This window comes from Gigantopelta aegis, chromosome 4 (assembly GCF_016097555.1).
Source record: "Gigantopelta aegis isolate Gae_Host chromosome 4, Gae_host_genome, whole genome shotgun sequence".
Classification (NCBI taxonomy): domain Eukaryota; kingdom Metazoa; phylum Mollusca; class Gastropoda; order Neomphalida; family Peltospiridae; genus Gigantopelta; species Gigantopelta aegis.
The window spans coordinates 68,640,753-68,664,506 of record NC_054702.1 but is presented as its reverse complement, the minus strand read 5'-3'; the positions used below and the strand labels follow the sequence as shown (position 1 = coordinate 68,664,506).

The following is a 23,754-nucleotide window of genomic DNA, read 5'->3' as shown; positions in this document are numbered from 1 at the left end:
AAAACATGAAACAGAAAATAGTTTTATTTTAATGACGCACTCAACACATTTTATTTATGGTTATATGGCATCAGACATTGTTAAGGACCACACAGATATTGAGAGAGAAAACCCACTGTCTCCAAGCAATGGGCTACTCTTTCTGATTAGCAGCAAGGGACCTTTTATATGCACATAGACAGGATAGTGCAAAATAGCCCAATGGGACAACTGAGCGGGGATTGATCCCAAACCGATCGCGCATTAAGCGAGCACTTTACCACTGAGCTACGTCTCGCCCTTTTAAAATAAAAAACCACTGGGTCTATAGTACACCCTTTCACCATTAGAAGCCTAGGTCTTTCCAATAGGATGATCTACAGTTAAGAGGGATATCAAGCAAAATTATCAAATATTCCTGTTAAGTCAGTATGTATGAATTACAGAGTAAAGAAAAGAGTAAACATAACGTAACGTACAATTGTTTTCATATTTTTTCTGCTGGACAGTGTACAGATCATAATGACATATTAAGTGTTGTAACCTACACATTTCTTCTGACATGCTTACTGTAAACACCAATGACAGCAAAATGCACCAACCATGCGAGAACAACACATGAAAAATAACCCTTAAGTCAACCTGAAACAATGACATAATTATTAAAATATCCCAAACATGCTAACTTTACTCCATCCCAATGCCAAATCCAAGTTATGCATCCAATTACAAGACCCAGGGTGAATATGCAGAGGAAATTTGGAGAATTCTATAGAATGCTTTAACTAATATCCCATTACAGCCAATCAAATAATGCTAAATACATTGATCTGCCCAATACGAAACCTTGATGCAGTGAACCAATGCCCAATCAGATGCTTGGATGCAAAATTTGTTTTCATGCTTTTCAACTGGCACCCAGCTCACAGAAATTTAATGCAACTTGCCAATATAGATACCCAGTCTGATGGCTTGTTGCAGATTGGCTGTCTTGTACACCCTTTTCTTCAACCAACAGCTAAGAGGGCACAGTTGACATGCAAAGCCACACAAACTTACAGTTACCAGGGTTAGGGGTAGTGATGGTACTGGAATCGGCAGGCCCCTCTCCTGCAGCATTCCAAGCAGAAACCGTGATCACGTAGTGCTGTGACGGCTGCAGCTGTCCCACCGTCCACGACGTGGCGCCACCAAGCAGGTCCTTTGTTGATGGCTTCAGCGTTGGATGGTTCTGTGGATTCACGTTTATCCGGTATCCAACAAGTGGTCCATTGCTGAACTGTGGTGGGGTCCAGGATATTGAAATCACTGATGGTGATGGTGCTGATATACTGGTGATTTTCGGTGCACTGGCAGGAACTGAAAGAAATAAATGTATTAAAAACATAATCAAATGCATGTATATTCAAACCTACTATTATAACTTTGTCTGTAATATAAATGAATGAATGGAGTGAATGAATGAATGTTTAATGAAACCCAAGACAAGCTTATGATATAGAGATTATTATACAAGCTTGTGTGTCATACTGATTTTACAAAACGAGTGTCAGAATTTTTGTATTGCCTGAGCGAGAGCGAGGGTAATACATGAATCATTACATGAGTTTCGTAAAATCAGTACGACTCACATGCAAGTGTAATAATTTCTTTATTATCCATATTATTATTGTTGTTTTCTTTATAAATAAGACCCAACTCAAAATGTTTCAGCCACAACTAGAAGGAGACGACGAAGTGACGTCATATTTCAAATGCACAGTCTGAGCTAGGACTGGAGAAGCAACGTCATATCATGACGTCGCTTCCCAAAATTACGTCATTACACTTGTTATTACATGTGTGCTTCGTATGATTATTATTAACTCGGTTATGTTGAACCATACATGTGGATAATAAATATAAATACTATGTCCCATCTGCATAGAAATGCATTTATTTTGACCTGTATGTAAGTTAGCCTGTTTATAAAGCCAACTGGTGTAATTCCTTTCTTTGACTATTATACATGTAGTCACACTTTCCCATTAATCCCTAGTTTCAACCCATAAAAATGAACAGTAAGTTTGATTAATCTACAAACCATTAAAACATTTGGATTAAGTTATAATCAAGTGAAACAAGAGTCTGAGGCATTCAAGTGGTAAAATACCCTTTGAAAAGGACTAGAGCTCGTCTCCATACATATATGCATTTTTAAAAATATGAAAAACATATTTTTGTGGTATTAAAAACACCAGGATGACCAGAAACATTTCAAATATATGAAAATGGATAATCTAAATATAAAAATCAAAGTACTGTCCGATTTCAATTAAAACGGCTCTGATAGTAACAAATATGTCAGTGTTTAAAAACTAGCATCTGTCACTTTAAGTAAACTGTAGGATACACTTCCTTTCTCAGCCACAACAGAATGAATGAATGAATGTTTAACAACACCCCAGCACGAAAAATACATCGGCTATTGGGTGTCAAACTATGGTAATGGGAAAAACAAAGTGATGATCAACATCAATATAAAAATTCAACAGTTAGATAAAAAGGACTGTAAAAATACAAATATCACAACTAAACTAATGTCCAAAAGAAAGTATACACTGTGTTTGGGAAACCATGGAATGAAAACAAAAGCATGTAAAAAATCAATGTGTATATATTTCATTAGATGAGACTCTTGCCATCTAGTGTGAACAATGTCAGATCATTCAAATATGAAAATAGCGCCTGACTGAGACCCACAAACACGGGGGTGGGGGTGGGTCAGGTTGTGAAAATGCACAGTACGATAATTGTTCAACAAGTCTTCATAATCTGTAAAATGTCATTCAATTTTCAGCAAAATGTCATAAAATGTCGAATTAATAGTGTGTATGCCCACCATACGCATTAATACACGCCATAACATGTCGACGCACTGATGACGTAAGACGACGAATGACGTTAGGCGTGATGCATTGCCATTCCTGAAGGAGACATTGTTCCAGTTGTTGAGTGGTGATTGGTGCCACTGGCCATCCTCTAACTTGCCGATCCAGGTAGTCCCATAAGTGCTCAACTGGATTCATGTCTGGAGAACATGCTGGCCACGGTAAAACATTGATGTTGGCGTTATTAAGAAAGTCGATGGTGAGCCTTGCCGTATGAGGTCTCGCATTGTCGTGCTGGTAGACAATGCCATGTGGTTGTTGCTGCATAAATGGCTGCACAACGTGTCGCAAAATTTCATCCCGATATCTTTGAGCATTCAGGTTGCCATGAATAATAACGAGCCTCGTTTTCAGATCACCGCAGATCCCTCCCCAAACCATGACGCTACCGCCTCCAAATGGGTGGACTTGTTGAACACAATTTGGCGCCACATGTTCACCTAATCGTCTGTATACTCGTGCCCTACCATCGTTCCTGAACAGGCAGAACCTACTCTCATCCGTGAACATCATGCGTCGCCAGTTATGCACTTGCCAACGTCGATATCGCCTGACTCATATCAGTCGGTTACGTCGGTGTTGAGGCGTCATGTGAACTCCGTGGTAGGGTTGACGTGCTCGAATACCGAAGTTTCTTAATCGGTGATACACTGTCTGTCGACAGATCCGATGTCCCAATGCCGTCGCTGCTGTTGACGTCGCTGTCATGAAGCGGTCCCTCAGATGAATTGTCCAGATGTGACGATCCTCACCTGGCGTGGTGACTCGTGGTCTACCACTCCTAGGCCTGTCGTGCTGGCCGGCTTGTCGTAGAGGTTGCATCAGTCTGCTGACCGTGACGCCGGTGCAGTTGAGCGTTCTTGCAATGGCAGTGTTTGTGGCTCCTTGCTGGGCCATTCCAATAGCTCTCTCCCTCTCAATACTGCTTAATCATGGCATAACTTTGGTGTGCTTTTGATTGCTGTGCTCATGACCTGTCGGACAAGCTGTTTTATACCAGTAGTCTGCACGTGGATTTCGTGCTACATTACCCAAAGTCATTTTTCCATTTAATGCGGTATTTGCGTACAGTGTCAATTTGTTTCGCGTTTTGTTCCCGGAAATGTTGTGTTTGTACATGAGACATGTTTAAGTATTGTTTTATGAAATTTTTCTCATTTCGATGAAACTTATTAATATTTTTAGTGTGTATACTTTCTTTTGGACACTAGTTTAGATATAATTAAAATTTAGAATAAAATTCAGTATCACGTAAAAATTGTTAAATAAGTTCTGGATGCAATCTAAAGAATTCCATCATATTATTTTGGCCAAAAATATCTTTTCGAGTTTCATGAAGATGCTTACACTCCACCAAAATGTGGTGTACCATCAGAATACACTGACAGTGGTCACACTGAGGTGGAGGATCCCACAACAGAATGATGTAGTATTCAGCATTATATCTCTGTACTTTTTGGATAAAGCCATACATTCAAAGTAATAAATCATAATCTTGACTATTGCACTCACGCGAGTGCATGCTTTCATGATTAAATGCAAAGCAGATATACAAACTTAACAAGTTCACAAAGTTCACACTGTCAGCCTGGAGTTACAGTGTCATTTGGACAGGATTATTTTTAAGACACAACATAAACTTGAAAATATTTTTTTTCAAAATTGACACTGACAATGCTGACTGAAATGTTGTGTGATGCACTACCAATACAGTAAAGTACACTTAGAACAAACTGATCGTAAAGTCCCGTTTATCTCCAACTGTTTTAATGACCTATTTCTGTAAATGTGTATTGCTATACGAACTAACTATTATGGTCCCGTATGGTTCATTATAAGAGTACTTTACTGCATATATACATTTTTTTATCTATCTGAAACAATAACTAGAAAACTCACAATAGTAGTAGTAATGTAAGTGTTATCTTGATAGTAATGTTAGCTGATGCATGTTGTAATTATAGTTACATTGTTGAAATTTAGTCTGTCCTCTCCAAACAGTTGCAGCATAAAAAAAAGTCTAGCATACAGAGGTATAAAATAATAATAATTTAGTTCACATCCTTAAATCCAAACTCCACCTGCCCCTCATATCCATAAGATCTAATTTGTAACTGTAAATATTGTAACATATTTCATTAATTTTATACTTATTTTCGTGCTTATATCCAATTTAAATGCAAGCATGCTGTCCTGGGCACACCTGATCTATTTGGGCTATCTGTTGAGGACAGTGGGTTAATGGTTAGTTGTTAGTGAGAGGAAGTTGGAATAGTCGTTAAAATTTGCTCTGGGTGGGATCCGGTACCTGGCTGCGATGGCTTAACCACAACACCACTGAGCCCGGTAATATGGTAACACAACCTACCTATTATATCTCACCATATTGTTAGGGTTATCTGGTTTATTAAAAAAAAATTACTTATCAAGTTGGCACATGTTTGAAATCTAGAGTCTTAATTGTCATCCCCCTGAAGCCCAAACAAAGCCAAGTGTTTACAAATATTAATTATATCAGTATAAATGAGTGTTTTTTCCTGCTAAACAACTCTAAATATGTGATTTATAAAAATAAAGTAGTTTTTAAAAAAATTAAGCTTCCTACTCTCACACACGAAATGTCTTTGTCAAACTGACTGCATGCTACAACCAACCAACCAAGTCTTATGTGAAATATCACAATTTCAAGCATGAAGAATGCATGGGGAAAACAAATATTAAAGATTTGAAAAGTTGCCAGATACATTCTAAATGACTTGATTGTCAAATACACTTAATACCTGGATTAGTACCTGCATGAAATAATGTCTCATGGTATTTAGATTCCACAGGACAGGAGTGTACATGTATGTCCAAACAGCAGACATTTCAAAGAAGCATTGTACTGTACACAGTTGGAAGAATGCTAAGCCAAGGCAAAGTAGTAAATAAATAAGCTGTAAATCTTCTCCAGATAGGCATTTTATGTTAATTTACACACATGGATAGTTTGCTTCATGAACTAATGTTTTGCTCTTAATGTTGACAAATTTAATTACATTTTTGTACATTCAGGCATATCATTTTACGTTCATGCACTAATAATGACATAATCTGAGATATTTGATGATTAATAACCACTATTAAACACACATGGATTGACATAGTTTCACAAACAAGGAAGTACAACTATCTCAGTTAAGCTATCAAGCTTTAAGGCTGGTAAGTACTGGGTTCACAACCCTGTATTGGCTTCCACCCATAGTGAGTTTTAACAGCTGTATGGGAAGATAGACCACTAAACTAATTTCTCTCACGTAACCCCTACCATTAACCTGGTTGAAGCGTGTCCAGGACAAGGGTAACTTTTTCTAATTTATTCTTATTCTAAATCAAGAAAATTCATGTCGGCGGGCCCATAAAGCATAGAATAAAAACATGTTTGGCTTTAGAATAAAATGCCATTAAATTATTGTTTCTTCAAGTGAACTAACAGCAGGCCTCACGCGAGGTCAAAATCATAGAGCGAAGTCACTTCTCTCTCAAATTTTAGAGAAGGTGAAGTTTTTAACAACAGGGAGACTTGAATTTTTAATAATAAAAAACATTATCTTAATACAGGTGCAACTTTTACAATTTGTATTTTATTTTATTTATTTATTTTTTGCTTACCGTCTGTACTGCTAATTGATGGATATGTGCTCTATAGGTGGGTTTTTTTAAATCGCCTTTCTACATGTTGCTTTCTTTAGAAATAATGAAATGTAATTGAAAAGCACTAATTTAACTGTTTAGAATTCATTCTCTTACAAGTTTGTCTTCTCATTTTATTTAATACCTACTCTATGCAAAGTATTGTCCTAGTAGATTAATCTACCAAGGTCAAGCTTAGATTAGCCAGAAACAATCAAATGTGTTCCACCATCAGAGTTTCTTAATTAATACACTGTGGAGTTGTAAGACTGAATGGGTACTAGTATTCGTGAAGGTGTCTCTTCAAACTCTCACACTTCACTCTTAATTATTATCTATGAATAGGTGTTCCTCAAGTTCTTCACCATTCATCCGTGATTCTGTACATTGCAAGTGATGGCTATTTTTAAAAAGGCGACACAGATTTCGCCTTACAGTGACTATAGCACGGCGAAGTCAGGTTGGTCAGAGCGAAGTTTGGGCTCACTTCGCCCGGTCGCATAAGCCCTGTAACAGTACATCTTACATATAGCATGCAATTGTCAAAAAGCCACCTTTGGTACTCATTTAAAAGAAAAAAAGAAAGAAATGTTTTATTTAACGACACACTCAACATATTTTATTTACGGTTATATGGCACAGAAAATAAATGGTTAAGGACCACGCAGATATTGAGAAGAAGGCCGCTGTCGCCACTTCATGGGCCACTCTTTTCAATTAGCAGCAAGGGTTCTTTTATATGCACCATCCCAAAGACAGGGTAGTACATACCATGGCCTTTGATATACCAGTCGTGGTGCACTGGCTGGAACGAGAAATAGCCCAATGGGCCCACTGATGGAGATTGATCCCAGATCGACCGCACGCCTCATTTAAAAGAGGCTGCCAACAGGTTTAACCGTAGTTACAAACTGTATGACAAGAGACATGCATACACATCTGTAGGCTGCAATATATTCTGTGAAATTAATATCTTCAATCTACAACAGATTGCTATAATTGATGGACAGAACTGGAAGTGGTCTAATTATGAAGAGGTCACTGAAAATATCCCAGTAAAAGGAAATAATGAGAGAAAAATAGTTCCTGAATTATTTTAATCAAATGAGGTCAAGAGAAGCTGAAAGAGCTCCACAAAAAATGTTGACCTTTTCAATCAATGGACACTGGGGACAACCGGATAAATAAATGTACCACTGTTTCAAAGAGCCAGTAATGGGGTGTTATCAGAGGTGGAATGCCAAACATGTAAACACAACATATTGGACTTGTCTCTACTATTTACTCTGGCTCCAAGGGCTTCTATAATCAAAGGTTAACCATTTATATAAGAGTTGAACCCAACAGAGATGGCCATTTTATCCTTATTTATATTTACAACAAATACACTGGTCAGAGGAGATTTCAACCCATGACAACAAGATTAATTGTTTTAAGAAATAGTTTCCTCTCCTCTAGGATTAAGGAGAAAAACACTTTTTAGTTTGGTTTAGAAACTTCAAAATATTTTTTTAATTACGAGATTATTATTACTAGAGTTAACAATTTCATGTCAACTTACAGTGATAATGACTGAATTAGATGTTGAAAAGCATTTACTACTATTATGTAAAATGGTTAAACATCTATAGGGGAGATACATTATTTATGTTTTGTTTTGTTTAATGACACCACTAGAGCACATTGATTAATTAATCATCAGCTATTGGATGTCAAACATTTGGTAATTCTGACAGTCTTTTCAGAGGAAACCCGCTACATTTTTCCATTAATAGCAAGGGATATTTTATACGCTATTTCCCACAGACAGGAAAGCACATACCATTACCTTTGACCAGTTGTGGTGCACTGGATGGAATGAGAAAAAACCCAATCAGTTGAATGGATCCACCGAGGTAGTTTGATCCTGCGATGCAAGTGAGCTGCTTTAATCCAGGGTATTAATCACATCATACAACTAAATTGCTCATTAAAAAAGAAATTGATAATAAAACTAAGTACAGTTAAACCTATGTTAAACAGCTGCCTCCAAAGATAGTATCAAAAGTTGGCCCTTTGAAACAGTTGGCTGCTTAACAGATTCAAAGGCCATGGTATGTACTTTCCTGTCTGTGGAAAAGTGCATATAAAAGATTCCTTGCTGCATTAAGAAAAATGTAGCGGGTTTTCTCTGACGACTAAGAGTCGCAAATACCAACTGTTGACATCCAACAGCCAATGATTAACTTAAATCAATATGCTCCAATGGTGTCGTCAAAACAAAACAAACTTTTGCTAAACAGAGGCCATTTCATACTATATATATTAAATGATTTGGGAAAATAAGAAAAGTGGCATCCTAACACATGTGACTTCTTGTTACATGTGACCACTACAGCAGGTTTGGCTGTTATTGTTAACGAGGTTTTATTTAAGTAGACATTTCAATATTTAAAAAAAAAAAACTATTAAATTCAATAAAAGGATATTCTCTTTTAGGAGAGCTCTGCTAATCATTTAAGTCAGCAAAACATCAATACATATACATGTAGCCTGCTAAAAGAATCATAGCTCCAAGGCATGACAGGAATATTTATTTAATAACATCCCCATACATTGTTTAATCTGCAGCATTAGATGTTACACATAATATAATTATGACATAATATTTATGGTCTGCGAGATAAAAATCTACTGTTGCCGTATGCACTGAATAGGACAGAAAATAATATTTATCAATGGAATTAATGATTGTCTAAATTGCACATATCCAGTGTTTATGTACTGATTCAAGGTGCTGATTCATGCCAAAAAAACAATAAACACCTTAAGAGAATGGAGAAAAATAGTAATATAGCTGCACATTAACAATACAAGTATTATATATATTTATAAATAAATATTGTTTCACCTTTATAGTATTTTATATAGATGTAAAATATAAATTTTGAAATAAGGAAGGAAATGGTTTATTTAATGACTCACTCAACACATTTTATTTATCGGACATCTAATGAGGGAGGAAACCCACTGTCACCACTTCATGGGCTACTCTTTTCGATTAGCAGCATGGGATCTTTTATATGCACACTCCCATAGACAGGATAGCACATACCCCAGCCTTTGACATACCAATCGTGGTGCACTGGCTGGAGTGAGAAATGGCCAAACATTTTGAAATAAAGGCTAAAAAAACAACAACTAAATAGTGGATTTATTATAGGACCAATTCTACAGTATCTAGGATTACTTGGAACCCCTTAGCAGATTCGATGAATCAAACCTCAGATGAACAACAACTGGATACATGTTTCGAGTCTTGGCTGATCCATACTATTATTGACCATACCCAGAGTTTGAAATTCGCCCAAAAATATGGTGGCCCATAAAATAATAATGCATGTTGGCAAATTATGGTAAGTTAACTACGAGCAAGATTTTAATGTGGAATACAAATATTAATAGTGGCTTATGTGTATAGCTCTAAAGAATATAATAATATTTGGGTGACTAACGTCATTATTTTTTAAATATTTAAGTCTCCCAAACAGGACATTTGTCGTATTTGACAGCCTGGCCACAGGGCGTTTCGAGACCTGCATACTCATCAAAACAAGCATCTGCTTTACTGAGGTTAACATATACAGTTTGTAATACAATCTTGATTTTTGTCTTCAAATAGTTTTTAAAAACATTTGTATTTGCTACTTATTTATTTAAAAATAAGACCAAGATTAATATAAACAAACTTTGCTATTACTAAACTATTTGTTACTAAACTATTTGTTGGAGGTGAATAATGGGGATTTATTTATATACAGGTACAATAGGCAATGAATCTTGAAACTATATTTACATGTCTATATCCAAATATGGTTCATACACGTTCTCCCTGGAGAGCCTGTGACTGAGTCAATGGTGGAAGGAGATAGTGGGTCCCCACAACCCCAGTCCAATGAATTCCAATAAAGCTATAAATATGTCATGTATCTGAAGTTTGATACAGGAAACTATGAATTTGGCCAAAATGTTTATATATCTTAAATATCTAATATATCTACACTTTGCTGCATCTCCAAATAGATAGTGAAATACAATCAATGGAAAAATTAATAATGTAGTATTTTCATAAATAAGTAAATCATTAATCAGTATCAATTCAGAATAGCCGATATTGTCTATAGCACTTTTTGCAAAACAGAGAACCCATGTGACCACACAGTTTCATTATTCTACATAAAAACACCCAAGGGATAAAACAACGTGTCGGATTAGATATATCAAATTATAAAATCCAATAAAAACAATTATCTTGGGATCTAACATTTCCAGCAAAAGACTGGTTTAGCCAGAACCTAATATCAGTTTTGCAACTTTAAAGAAAGAAATGTTTTATTTAACGACGCACTCAACACATTTTATCTATGGTTATATGGCGTCAGACATATGGTTACGGATCACACAGATTTTGAGAGGAAACCAGCTTTCACCACTACATGGGCTACTCTTTCCGATTAGCAGCAAGGGATCTTTTATTTTGCACTTCCCACAGGCAGGATAGCACAAACCATGGCCTTTCTTGAACCAGTTATGGAACACTGGTTGGTGCAAGTGGTTTACACCTACCCACTGAGCCTTGCGGAACACTCACTCAGGGTTTGGAGTCGGTATCTGGATTAAAAATCCCATGCCTCGACTGTGATCCGAACCCAGTACCTACCAGCCTGTAGACCGATGGCCTAACCATGATGCCACCGAGGCCGGTTTTTGCAAGTTTAAAAGTAAATGACATTAGTACCAGACTAGTGTAGTACAAAAAGATTATCTGGGTGATATTCCTTGCTATTTAAAATAAAGATATTAATCACTGTACAGGAATGTCCAAAACTCTATGGATTGATTTCTTTGTAAAGACCAATTTGTAGAAAGCTAGCAAGGGCAACTTCAATCCAGTATATTTGGCCAGAGTAATCTACTTGCAGCCATAGCTGACCACCTTACTGTCCAACAAAAGATCATACACTAAATAGACAATCAATAATTTTTACTTCTTTGGAAACTGTCCAAGCAGGCTTTAGATGATGGCAATCAAAAGATAGAAACAAAATTGATCTAAATCACTAATATGTTTTCAAAATCATATATGCTACATTAACTTCATTTTTAGTGAGAGAAACCACAGAAACCAATCAGCCTTAAATAAAAGTTTATGAAGTAGAGTGAACTTCCTTTTTAGAAATTTGTTTTTTGTGATAAAAACCATACAAAAAGAAATTTGTGAAAGATGAGCACTAAATCTTTGAAGTCAGAAATTTTTTATGGTAGTCTATTTATCACATGAATAAACAAATCTATTTTCACATTTTAATATACTGACAGTTAAAAAACCCCCACCTCTGAATAAAGAGGGAGAGTTCCCAAAAAACAATTAGCTGATCATGTTGTGAAATTATTATCCACAATTTAAAAGTAAATATAAATCTATCATATTGTTTCAAACCTAAACATTCTCAAACCAAAACAAAAATAATTTAAACATTAATACTGAATTTAAATATTTGATTTTTGTGTTTTTGAACTTTAAACATATTAGTTTTCAATACTTATTTAAAAAAAGTATTCTCATGTGAATCAGTTACACAAATCAGCAGGTCTTGTGAATTAACATATCAGCTTTCAAGAATAAACCCAAATATCCATTCTTGCACTGGTTAACAGTTATGACTATATATACACCACAACTAATAATATCTGCTACCAAATCCCTCACCCATAGCCTCAGGATGGCAGTCAATATCACATTACTGAAATTCAATCGCAAATTATATCTTAATATGTTATACAGACATTACCACGTGAATAGCGAAGTAAACTTGGCCTACCGTACTAAATGTTCTCATATTCCTTTCTCAGTATATTATATTATATATATCACATGGAAACACTAGTTACCCTTACACAGTTTGACTTTTAAGCAACATTGTGTTAAATTAAATAGTGTGATGACTATATGCATAAAGGGACTGTCCTGAGTTTGCAGCCATTGTAATATGTTTGCGATAACAGAGCCTTGTTCGTGATTACTATTTCATAATAAATACATTTTCTTGTTTAGAATACCAATGTCTGTATATCAAATGTGTTTGCGGTCGTGTACTGATGTTTGTAGCACCTTGTTTTTACTTTAATTCGTAATATATATTTTTTCGTATGTGCGGAATTATTGGGAGGCAAAATCTGGTCTGGGCTACTACAAGCATTAGGACAACCACAAACACCTTGCAAATACAGACACTGATATTTTAAATAACAACATGTATTTAATTTGTATGTTACATCATCGAAAAGGCTCTATTGGTTGGAAACATTTTACAATGGTTATAAACTCAGGACTGTCCCTTTAAGGAAGACCACGTACTATAAGGGTTTCCACCAGAGATTTATTTTAGGGTATGCCCTCGATGGGCTGCAAAGCCTACCAGTGCACAAACCGAAATTATGGTCATTTAAAAAATCATTTCAACAATGTCATAATGTATACATAAAGTACAATAAATACTTTGATGTAATACTCTTTGTGGGGTTGGGGACGCGGGATTTAGCTCAGTCCATCGAGTGCTCACTTGAGGTGCTTGCTTCGCAGGATCAAACCACCTCGGTAAATCCATTCAGCTGATTGGGGTTTTCTCATTCCAATCAGTGCACCACATTTTGACAAAGGCCATGGTATGTGCTTTTCTGTCTGTGGGAAAGTGCATATAAAAGATCCATTGCTGCATTAGAAATTTTTTAGCAGGTTTCCTCTGATGACTACGAGTCAGAATTACCAAATGTATGACATCCAATAGCCAATGATTAATTAATCAATGTGCTCTAGTGGTGTCATTAAACAAAACAAACACACAAACACTCTTTGTGACTTTGTAAAAAAATAAATGTTTAAAGTCATACAGCAACATTTAAACAACTTTTTGTCAGAAAATTATGTCTGAAATTTTTAGGGTATGCATCAGTACCCTAAAAATATTTTAGGGTACACCTTTTTAACTATTGTACCCTCTGGAAAAATCCCTGACTATATAGACATTACTGCTGCTTTACAACCGACTTAAAATTCCATGGTATATGCTAGCTGTCATATTAAAAAATTACTAGCTGTAAAAAAAAAAAAGTCTATTAACATCTATCCAGAATTACATGCATATCAAGGACAGCATTCGTGAGTTTAATTTTGATATAAGCTCAAATACAATCTGATTAAGTTACCTTATTATCTTAAAATAATATGTCAGCAAAGGTGTTTGTGAATTGGGTTCCTATAAATAGGGAATTCAACATTTTCTTTCAGGGCAAAAACATTTTTAGGACAGATCCTTTCGATAGTGTTTATTTTTTGTGGGATTTTAAAAAATCTGTTATTCCTTGTGGCGGGTCATTTGATTCCTACTAATATTGTAGATATTTGAAGAGTGAATCAGGGTGAGATAAGACAACATTTGGTGGTAGTCACTTCTGTATTATTTTACCCTATATACATATTGTACTTATGCAGAAATGAGGACACGCTAAATATTTTCAATGCAAGTTCTATCAGCTTCTACCTACCAAACCAGTAATGTTCCATCCCATACACGCAGACTAATTCACTTTTTAAATAATACTTCAAATGTACAACAAAATGATTCTGAACACAATCTATGATGATTTATCTGTTAAAAGTGAACTGTACTCAAATCTCAAAGCGTGACAACGGTAAATCAGCAAGTTGATAGTGTTTTCCCAGAGACATGCAATCACCACATATCGGTGATCTGTGACCAGCTTTAATGGGTAAATTCTTGATCAGAGAGAGAGAGCACCAATCAATACAGGCCATGCTACCACACTCTATCCCTGTCTTGACAGTAATCTTGAAGAACAGTTTTAAAGGCTCACATGCAGCAGTTAACTTCTAGCCTGAATAAGGAACTCAACTTATAATTCTTGGCTATATAACATTTAGCGTTTATTCTATGGGTTTCAAATTCGAATCCTTAAATAAATATTTAAATGAAGTCTTTGCATGGGCCTCAAAGTTAAATCATTAAATGACATTTTGTGTGCGAGTCAAGTTCAAGTTCTAACAGATAACACTTAACTTCAGTCTGTGGGCTCAAATCCTTAGCCATCAAGAAGAAAGAAACATAAATACCCAGACAAACTTTCTCTACATATACCCGGTAAACAAACATGGAGTTATAAAATTATTTCCTCTATGACTAACATTTTAGATAAATACTATATCAAATGTTAATTATCCTATTTATAAACAACAACAGAAAAAACATGATGTGGAATACTGAATAAGCTATTTAACTGCACCAACACAAAGTGATTTTACATGACTATGTGTAATGATCTCACAATAGGGAATGCATGTATAAGAAGTAGCCTATTAATACAGGTATACCACTTACATATTTATTTACATCATATTGAATAATTTGTGGTAACGATAAGTTGACCTCTTGAAACAAGTGGCTGTTAAGCAAATGTGGTTGCTAAATAAAGATGGCTATTTAAGCAAATGATGCTAACATTATAAAGTAATGTAATTAATCTGTGGTGAAATCTGAAAAACATAGTCAAAGCAGAAGTTGGAACAGCTAATGAATTTTGCTTGTTGCTGGCTTACTGTGACAAACCCATGAAATGCACTTTATGGACTGAATGAATGAATGAATGAATGAATGTTTAATGACACCCCAGCATGAAAAATACATTGGCTATTGGGTGTCAAACTATGGTAAATGTAAATACAATGTGATGATCAACATCAATATAAAACTTCAACAGTTCAATTAAAACACAGTGTAAAGAACTGTGCAACAAATACAAATATCACAGAAATATAAAATTAAAATTTAGAATAAAAGTCCGCATCACGTAAAAACTGCAATAAAAGTTCTGGATGGAATCGAAATGATTCCATCACATTTCTTTGTCCAAATAAATCTTTTCAAGTTGCTGACAAATGCTTACACTCCACCAAAATGTGTTGCACAGTCAGAAGACACTGACATGCACTTTATAGACAGTCATAAAAATGAGTCCATTGTAGGAGATCTGACAGTGTAATAAAGTATTGTTAAACTGACAAACATATTATAGATACCCACCTCCATGAGGCAATGTGGTGATTGGCACTGTCTCCGGTGACTCTGCAACATGTTGGGGCAGTGGTGTTATTACTGCAAGCACTTTGAACTAGAGAGGAAGGAAAATGACAGCAGCATATCATAATCTGTTAACTTGGACAAAAAAGTAAATATTTTTACAGGAAAGCCACCATTTCTAAAGCAGGACTGTTATTTCTACACAACAGAGGCCTGCAATTAAGTCTTCACCTTACAACTAGTGCATGTCACCCTTCAAGACACTGTGACAGTTCACGGTGGCCATATGTGCTACTGAATCAATAAGCAAATCACTGTAATAGCTTCATTTATCTATATTTGGTGATAAAAATATTTAGTTTTCCACAAAATAAACAGATGTCAAAAGAGCCAGCCACTGAAATACAACCAAATGGCTGGCAAGTAAAACATCACAAATCTCTGATTATCTGCAGAAAAATATATTGTACTGTTATCTAACACTGCAGATCTGCTTCTGTCAACATATATTTTACTGTAATGAATAAATATGATACAGCTTGGTTTATAAAGCCAACTAAAGGCTATCTATGAACTCAGTTTTATTAATGAGGACTTTTTTGTCATCATATAACATTGTGGCAATTAAGGATATGACATAGATAAAATAGAGTATCTTGTAATAGACGTTATAAATAAAACAGTAGAGAAATATACTAAACGTATGAAAGGAAGCCTAACAAGCATTATATTTAACGAAAGAAGAAAGAAAGTAATGTTTTATTTAACGATGCACTCAACACATTTTATTTACAGATATACGACGTCAGACATATGGTTAAGGACCACACAGATATTGAGAGAGAAAACCCACTGTCGCCACTTCATGGGCTACTCTTTTCGTTTAACAGCAAGGGATCTATTATATGCACCATCCCACAGACAGGATAGTACATACCACAGCCTTTGTTACACCAGTTGTGGAGCACCGGCAGGAACGAGAAATAGCCCAATGGGTCCACCGACAGGGATCGATCCTAGACCAACTGCGCATCAAGTGAACGCTTTATCACTGGGCTATGTCCCGGCCCTCAAAAAAGAAGTGCAAATGTCTCCAAAATAACCATAATAAAATACAATGATAAAATCGCTCCCCTTACCCTGTATGTAACATAAGGGTGCAGGTTGAATATCGCTATAGCTCCATTGGCTAAGAACTGGGAATCATTGTGTATCTGCCAATCAGAGCTGATCTGATGAATATCCAGCATTCGAATTTGAATCATGTATGTAATATCTGGCAAGATCTTCCCATTCCATTGGAGTACTATTGAAGAATAGTTTTTGGTTTCACGAATTAAATCGGGCTTCAGCAAAGGTTCAAGTTGACCTGCAAGAACAAAAAATGTTTTAAAGTTTCAAAAGCATTCACATATTAATGCTGATATGCATGCATGTAGAAAGAGATCTATAGAAATTAAACAGTCATTGTTTCACTTCGTTGCAGTATGCACGATAGATGATGTAATGGTGCATGTGTGAAAGGGGTGGATAAGCTTAATACTATATTCATACCATTTCATATATAAAATACAAAATTGTAATAAGAGATATTGTCGACCATAAAACTAATTATTCACCATGAAAATCAATTACCTATAGGCAAAATCAAAATCTATTCAACTGACCTGATTTAGAATACTAATATGACATTATATACAGAGAAATGATGTCTGTGTGATTCTAATTTTATACACTCTAGCCTAATGTGTTAATCTTTTATGTTTACCAATACTGTGTAACTTAATGAGAAAGAAAGTATAATTGTTGGCAATAACAAAATATGGTACTTCTGAACTATTTTAGCCAACTATACACTTACACACTTGTAACATTATTATTAATTACTGGTTTGAGGGAATGTTCTAAATTTGTTACTCAAATAATGTAATAAATTAGAAATAATTGTGACAGAGTTTTAAAAACTCCTTTGCCATGATTCAAAAAGGTCATAAAGTGATCTCAGTGAAAGTAAGACATCAATAACTATAACCATCATGTCAAACAAAGTTCACCCGATAAAGTCAATATATGCGAGATATGCCCCTGACTATTTAGAGATGGACACTGAGATAGATTTGGTGGCATTTCAAAGCAAAATCATGTCTAATTTTAGGCCATGCTTAATAACATTTCAGTCTGCTGTAGTCTTACTTATTATGGCTGGTAGTCATGGGCCGAATTTAAGAAGCCTATTTTTATTTTGTTTTTAAATGCAGGTAAATACATTGTAAATGCATGTAGTTACACACATGTAAAACAACCAGGCTTTGTGAATTCATCCCTATATTTTAATGTTACAACTATCTATAAGTATAACATGCAAAGCCTTTGTAACAGTTTGTCATCTTCTAACCACCTCTCCTCTTTTGATTTGTACTACCACTGCATTCTTTGTACATGTACTTACCGTACACCGCACAACACAAGGATCTTTTTATGCCCAGGTCCAATTAACTACCATGCTAAATATTGTGTACAAGTAAAAATTCCATAAATACAACCCTAATGAAGGTCACTCTTTTCGTGCTTATATCCAATTACTGTTCAAGCACGCTGTCCTGGGCACACGCCTCAGCTATCTGGGCTGTCTGTCCAGGACAGTGGGTTAGTTGTTAGTGAGCGAGAAGAGGGTGTAGTGATCTTACACCTGTAGGTACCCATTGAGTTGTTAAAACTCGCTCTGGGTGGGAGCCGGTATCGGGCTGTGAACCCAGTACCTACCAGCCTTATGTCTGATGGCTTAACCACGATACCGCAGAGGCTGAGTTTTTTTATTTAACACAGAAATGGCTATATACACAGTGCCCGTGTATATAACCTCGGCTAATCAGAGCTGGCTATCTACACAGCAGTCATATTTTGGAGGGGCATGAATGAATGATGTTTAACGACACCCCAGTACTACTGTTTTGAGGGAAAGTCCTGTGTAAGGCCACCACACCTCACCTAAACTTTCAAGTACTTAGCATGGGTTACATTTAGTGGATGTAAGAAGTATAGTGGGGTTTTTCCTAAATTAAAAAATAAATTGAAACCATCATACTGCTGTTGAAACATGCACAATTGTAAGTGTACACCTACAAATAAATATTTTACCTTTGATTTTATTAGCATATATATCCAATGCTAAGTTGCATCCCTGAATGCAGTTTTGTTTCTGAAAAAAAGAAGAAAACACACAGACTATTAACCTTGTCCTAAACCTAAAATAAGAGAATACATTCAATAAAACTAAAAAGAAAATGTTCTACTACCAAAAGCATTTCAAGAATTAATATTAATTTGTATTATGTGCCATGCGTATATATACATATATTTAATAAACTGGGAAAGGGATGACTTGCACCTCAGTAATGGAACACATGCTTGTGATTTGATAGGAAATGGTGTCAATCCCTACTTAGTTGATATGCAAATTGTATATGTATGTGTATGTGTATGTGTATGTGTATATGTATGTGTATGTGTATGTGTATGTGTATGTATGTATGTATGTATGTATATGTATATGGATATGTGTGTGTGTGTGTGTGTGTGTGTGTGTGTGTGTCTCTCTCTCTCTCTATATATATATATATATAATCTATCTTTATGTACTAAAGTGCGTGTGTGTGTGTATGTAAGTGTGTGTGTGTGTGTGTGTGTGTGTGTGTGTGTGTGTGTGTGTGTGTGTGTGTGTATGGATCCAACTAAATTCAGTTACAAATCCTTTAGAATGAAAAGTAATATCCAAATGTGACCCAAGTGTATACTAGCAGCAGCATTCTTATCAATTGTAGTAAATGAGGTTAGTTAAATGAAGATATAACTGGATGCAAATTCTGTGCAATACATACACAGGACCATGCAATGATGACCCAAGTGTATTGGCATGCAGCCAAAACATCATCAGTTTACATTCTGGGACAGTGTACAAATTGCTCTGTGCCTGGTTTGATACATTTCCAATGCCTATCGCTTAAATAGCTAGTTTAATGTCTTGCTATCCTGAATAAAAGGGAATTTGTACTATCCATCCAAGTTGCAGCTAATTTTGTAAGGCTTAACTTCTTCTGGATTTATTTTGTTAAATCCCTATGATGGCAGACCCATTAATTTAATAACCCTGTCTGATAATAGTTATGATAAAATGATTTTTGTGTTGAATACATCCAACAACAATAGAGTATGCTGTCCTGGGCTCTTGACAGTTGTGTAGGCTGTTCCTCTGGGACAGAGGTTTATTATAGTTAAGTATGATAACAAACCCAAAGCTGCCAAACTCTTAACAAAGAACAAATAATGTTCAGCAAAAAAAAAATGTTTAATGACCATTAATACACCAGTCATGGAGCATTGGTAATGTGTATGGAGCTCTTTGTTTTCAAGCAGTTACCCACCCATGTACATGTACTAATAAACACAGAATCAAATACATTGTTTCAAAATTTTGATTAACAGTTGCTAATCAATCTGAAAGTGCATAGCAAATTGTACCATGTTACTGAACAAATGTTAACCCAATTCAGAAATATATAGCTCCTGTCAGTTAACTTTTTATTTCTTCTTTAGCAAATGTACAAAATAACCAGGACAAAACAAAAATCAAAGTATTCCATAATGTAACATGCTATTTTAAAAAAAAATTCTATGTTTTACAGAAGAAAATGGTGAATGCTGAAATGAAATCAAAGTAGTCTATGATGTATCATGCTGTTCTGAATATTTTATGTGTCCTGCAGAAGGAAACGAGAAAGACTGAACAGAAACCCATGCAGAGAAATACAAAGACAAAGGCAGAACAGAGATGCAAGCCCAAACGGTGTCCTTTGGAGATGTGTGTAGCAATGTCAAATGAGGCACCAACCTGTTTTAAATATGGCATAAGAGGTTGATGTGATATTATGGATTGTTACAGACAGTATAAAGTGCAACAATAGAGGTTAATGTAATACTATAGTCCTGTTTATTCCAAATGTTAGGTCCAGACCACATGCTGGATTTAGTTTTAATTTATTTTTAAAAAAGTAAAAAAAAAAGTATATTGTCGGTGTTCCCACAATGAAGCAGATAGAGCTGAGTGTATAACCCATCTTTTTGTAATTAAGAGACCCTCACATGATGTGTAGTCAGTCTAGGATCGATCCCTGTTGGTAAGCCCATTGGGCCATTTGTCATTCCAGCCAGTGCACCACAACTGGTATATCAAAGGCCATGGTATATGTTATCCTGTCTGTGGGATCATTCCTAACAAAGATCCTTTGCTACTAATGAAAAAATATTGCAGGTTTCCTCGCTAAGACTATATGTCTAAATTACCAAATGATTAACAAATCAATGTGCTCTAGTGGTGTCGTTAAACAAAACAAATTTAAATTTTCCTTCTTTTCACAAAAATTCTAGTTTCAGTTATCCTTTCTGAAAAAATTAGTATTTAGCTATTTTTAATACAGAAACACATGGCTATACAATGGAACAAACACTAGCAAGGAAACAATTGCTGTCACATTGCCTATTTATTATCACCCATTAAAGGCTTTTGTAGGAGATATCGCTGGCACTATAATTTTCAATATCTCCTGCAATATTCTCCTATGAGATATCGGTTCTTATAATCTTGATTGGTCAAATTGTAATCACTGCATTCTAATTAAAATGAAAAGAATGATAATAGATGATAAAAAGAATACCCCCCTCATGTCTTGTGATATCATAATTTATTAGCATTCGTTGATAAAAGTATAAAAATCCTTGGCAAGCCTCTGATTTTATACTTTTATCAACTCGTGCTGATAAATTATGATATCACAAGACACTTGGAGAATATCCTCTATATATATTCTTATGAATGGCCAAACCATGCTATTATATACTGAATATGATACATATATGCATGATAAATTTCATGTTTGAGTACGACCATTACATTAATGATCAACTAGTGTCATTAAAGCAGCCACTTGGTGCACTTTCCCCCTGATCTGTCCAGCCATCAATGATAAGTATGTAGACATACCGACAGAGACAAAGCTAAACAACATACTTAGCAAAACAATTTACTTTCTTTGACATTTACAAATATCCCTAAGGTAGCAGTTTACATGTCTAGCAATTACTTTGTGAAAAAGCAATTCATATTCACTATGCATTAGACTTAGATAGTTTAAATCAATATTTTAATCTTTGGTTACATTAAGTAGATATCCTAAATATCCTATTAATTCAATATGTTTTCAGGTACATATCATACATGTATGTATATGAAAACATACTTCATAACTAAGACATTAGAGGTTGGCAACCATAAAATCTTATGTACGTAACATCTATCTGTCACTTTCACAGAACTTTGAAACATGAGTTAAAGTTAATGTTTGTTTTGTTTAATGACATCACTAGAAATCACCAATTTATTAGATGTCAAACATTAGATAATTCTGACATGTAGTCTTCTACATTTTCTACATTAGTAAACCAGCTACATTTTCCTATTAACAGTGAGGAATCTTTTATATGCACTTTCCCACAAACAGCACAGCATCATGACCAGTGTGCCATAAATGGTATATCTACGGTTATAGTATGTGCTGTCCTCTCTGTGGGGAAAAGGCATATAAAAGATCCCATGCATGCTGCTAATTGAAAAATATAGGAGATTTCCTCTGAAGACTGTCAGAATTTCGCTGTTGAGTATAAAACAGCCAATATGCTTAATAGCATCATCAAACAAAACAGACTTTTAAAGATCTGTTTATCCCTAATTTATACAGTTCAAATTAACCAGCAGCCACAATGATTTGAAAAGCCATTTTGAAACTAAAGCATTGTTATAACTTTTGTCACTTATTACTTCAAGTCGGTGGGCCCATTGGGCTATTTCTCATTCCAGCCAGTGCACCACCACTGGTATATAAAGGCCTTGGTATGTGCTATCCTGTCTGTGGGATGGTGCATATAAAAGATCCTTTTGCTAATAATGGAAAGATGTAGTGGGTTTCGTCTCTATGACTGTCAAAATGACCATATTTTTTACATCCAGTAACTGATGACCAATAAATCAATGTGCTCTAGTGGTGTCATTAAACAATACAAACTTTTGACTTTATTACTTCAATGGTAGGCAGATTCCTATTAAGTCTGTAGTTCCTCTGTAACAAAGTAGTCAGTAAGGGGGTGCGGGTTATGTGCACCACAAAATCTTATTCACTGTTCCTATAATGTCTACATCTCACATCTTAAAAAGTTTAAATAATCCAATGCTAAAGTTACCATTTTGCTAGATTCTAAGTTAAGAGTGTACTGCTAATTACAATGATCTCAAACTATTTGAAGTTAAAGTACTAGTAGCATGAGAAATGCTTCATCTGTCTTAGATCATTGACAACAATTACTCCATTCATCCCAAGAGATGACACATGTCAAATGATATTATCCTACAAAGTATCAGTGTTTGTTTTATTTACTGCATAAGATTTGATCAGACACCCAGTAGACTTTCAGTGAATCCAATGAATTAATGACCAACGTACATTTATTCAATATATAAGATGAGTCCTTGTTTGTAACCTGACAAAATGTGTTAACCAAAGATTAATCAAATAAAATGTTTAAACAACCGTGATGATTCTCTAAAGCTAATGAACAGCCTAATGATTCCTTCGTACATTAAATACAGAGAACCTCCTCTAAACCGGACAAGCAGGGAACCAAGTAAAAAGTCTGGTTTTAAGGGTTATCCAGTTTAGAAAGGTTCTATTCTGTATTGATCTTTTAAAAGAAACTTTGAAAAATGTCTGGCTTTGAGGGAATTCTAAGTTTACTGACAAAGCAGTTTTGAGGGATTTCACTGCATTGAATATTTCTAAAATAGTCATAGATATCTGCATGCATGCCCTGAACAATACGTTTGGACCTTAAGCATGAAAACAAATTTAATAAAAGAATGAAAAGAAAAAGATCCACTTTAACTGACAAGTAGCAGATAGTATGTTATAAATGTAGGTATTTACCATAGCCTA

At 35.2% G+C, this 23,754-nt stretch overlaps 1 protein-coding gene across 2 annotated transcripts in view; it reads right to left on the bottom strand.

The window, feature by feature from the left end:
• Positions 1-221: 221 nt before the first annotated feature.
• Positions 222-23,754, bottom strand: part of LOC121372345 (proto-oncogene tyrosine-protein kinase ROS-like) — a 98,132-nt gene continuing 74,599 nt past the window's right edge. For both annotated transcript variants that reach the window (XM_041498647.1, XM_041498648.1), the window contains 4 exons: positions 18,854-18,914; positions 16,855-17,084; positions 15,719-15,806; positions 222-1,338 (listed from right to left, as the gene is read on the bottom strand). In XM_041498647.1, the coding sequence (XP_041354581.1) occupies positions 998-1,338; positions 15,719-15,806; positions 16,855-17,084; positions 18,854-18,914 (720 nt within the window). In that variant the 3' untranslated portion in view covers positions 222-997. The remainder of the gene's footprint in view (positions 1,339-15,718; positions 15,807-16,854; positions 17,085-18,853; positions 18,915-23,754) is intronic.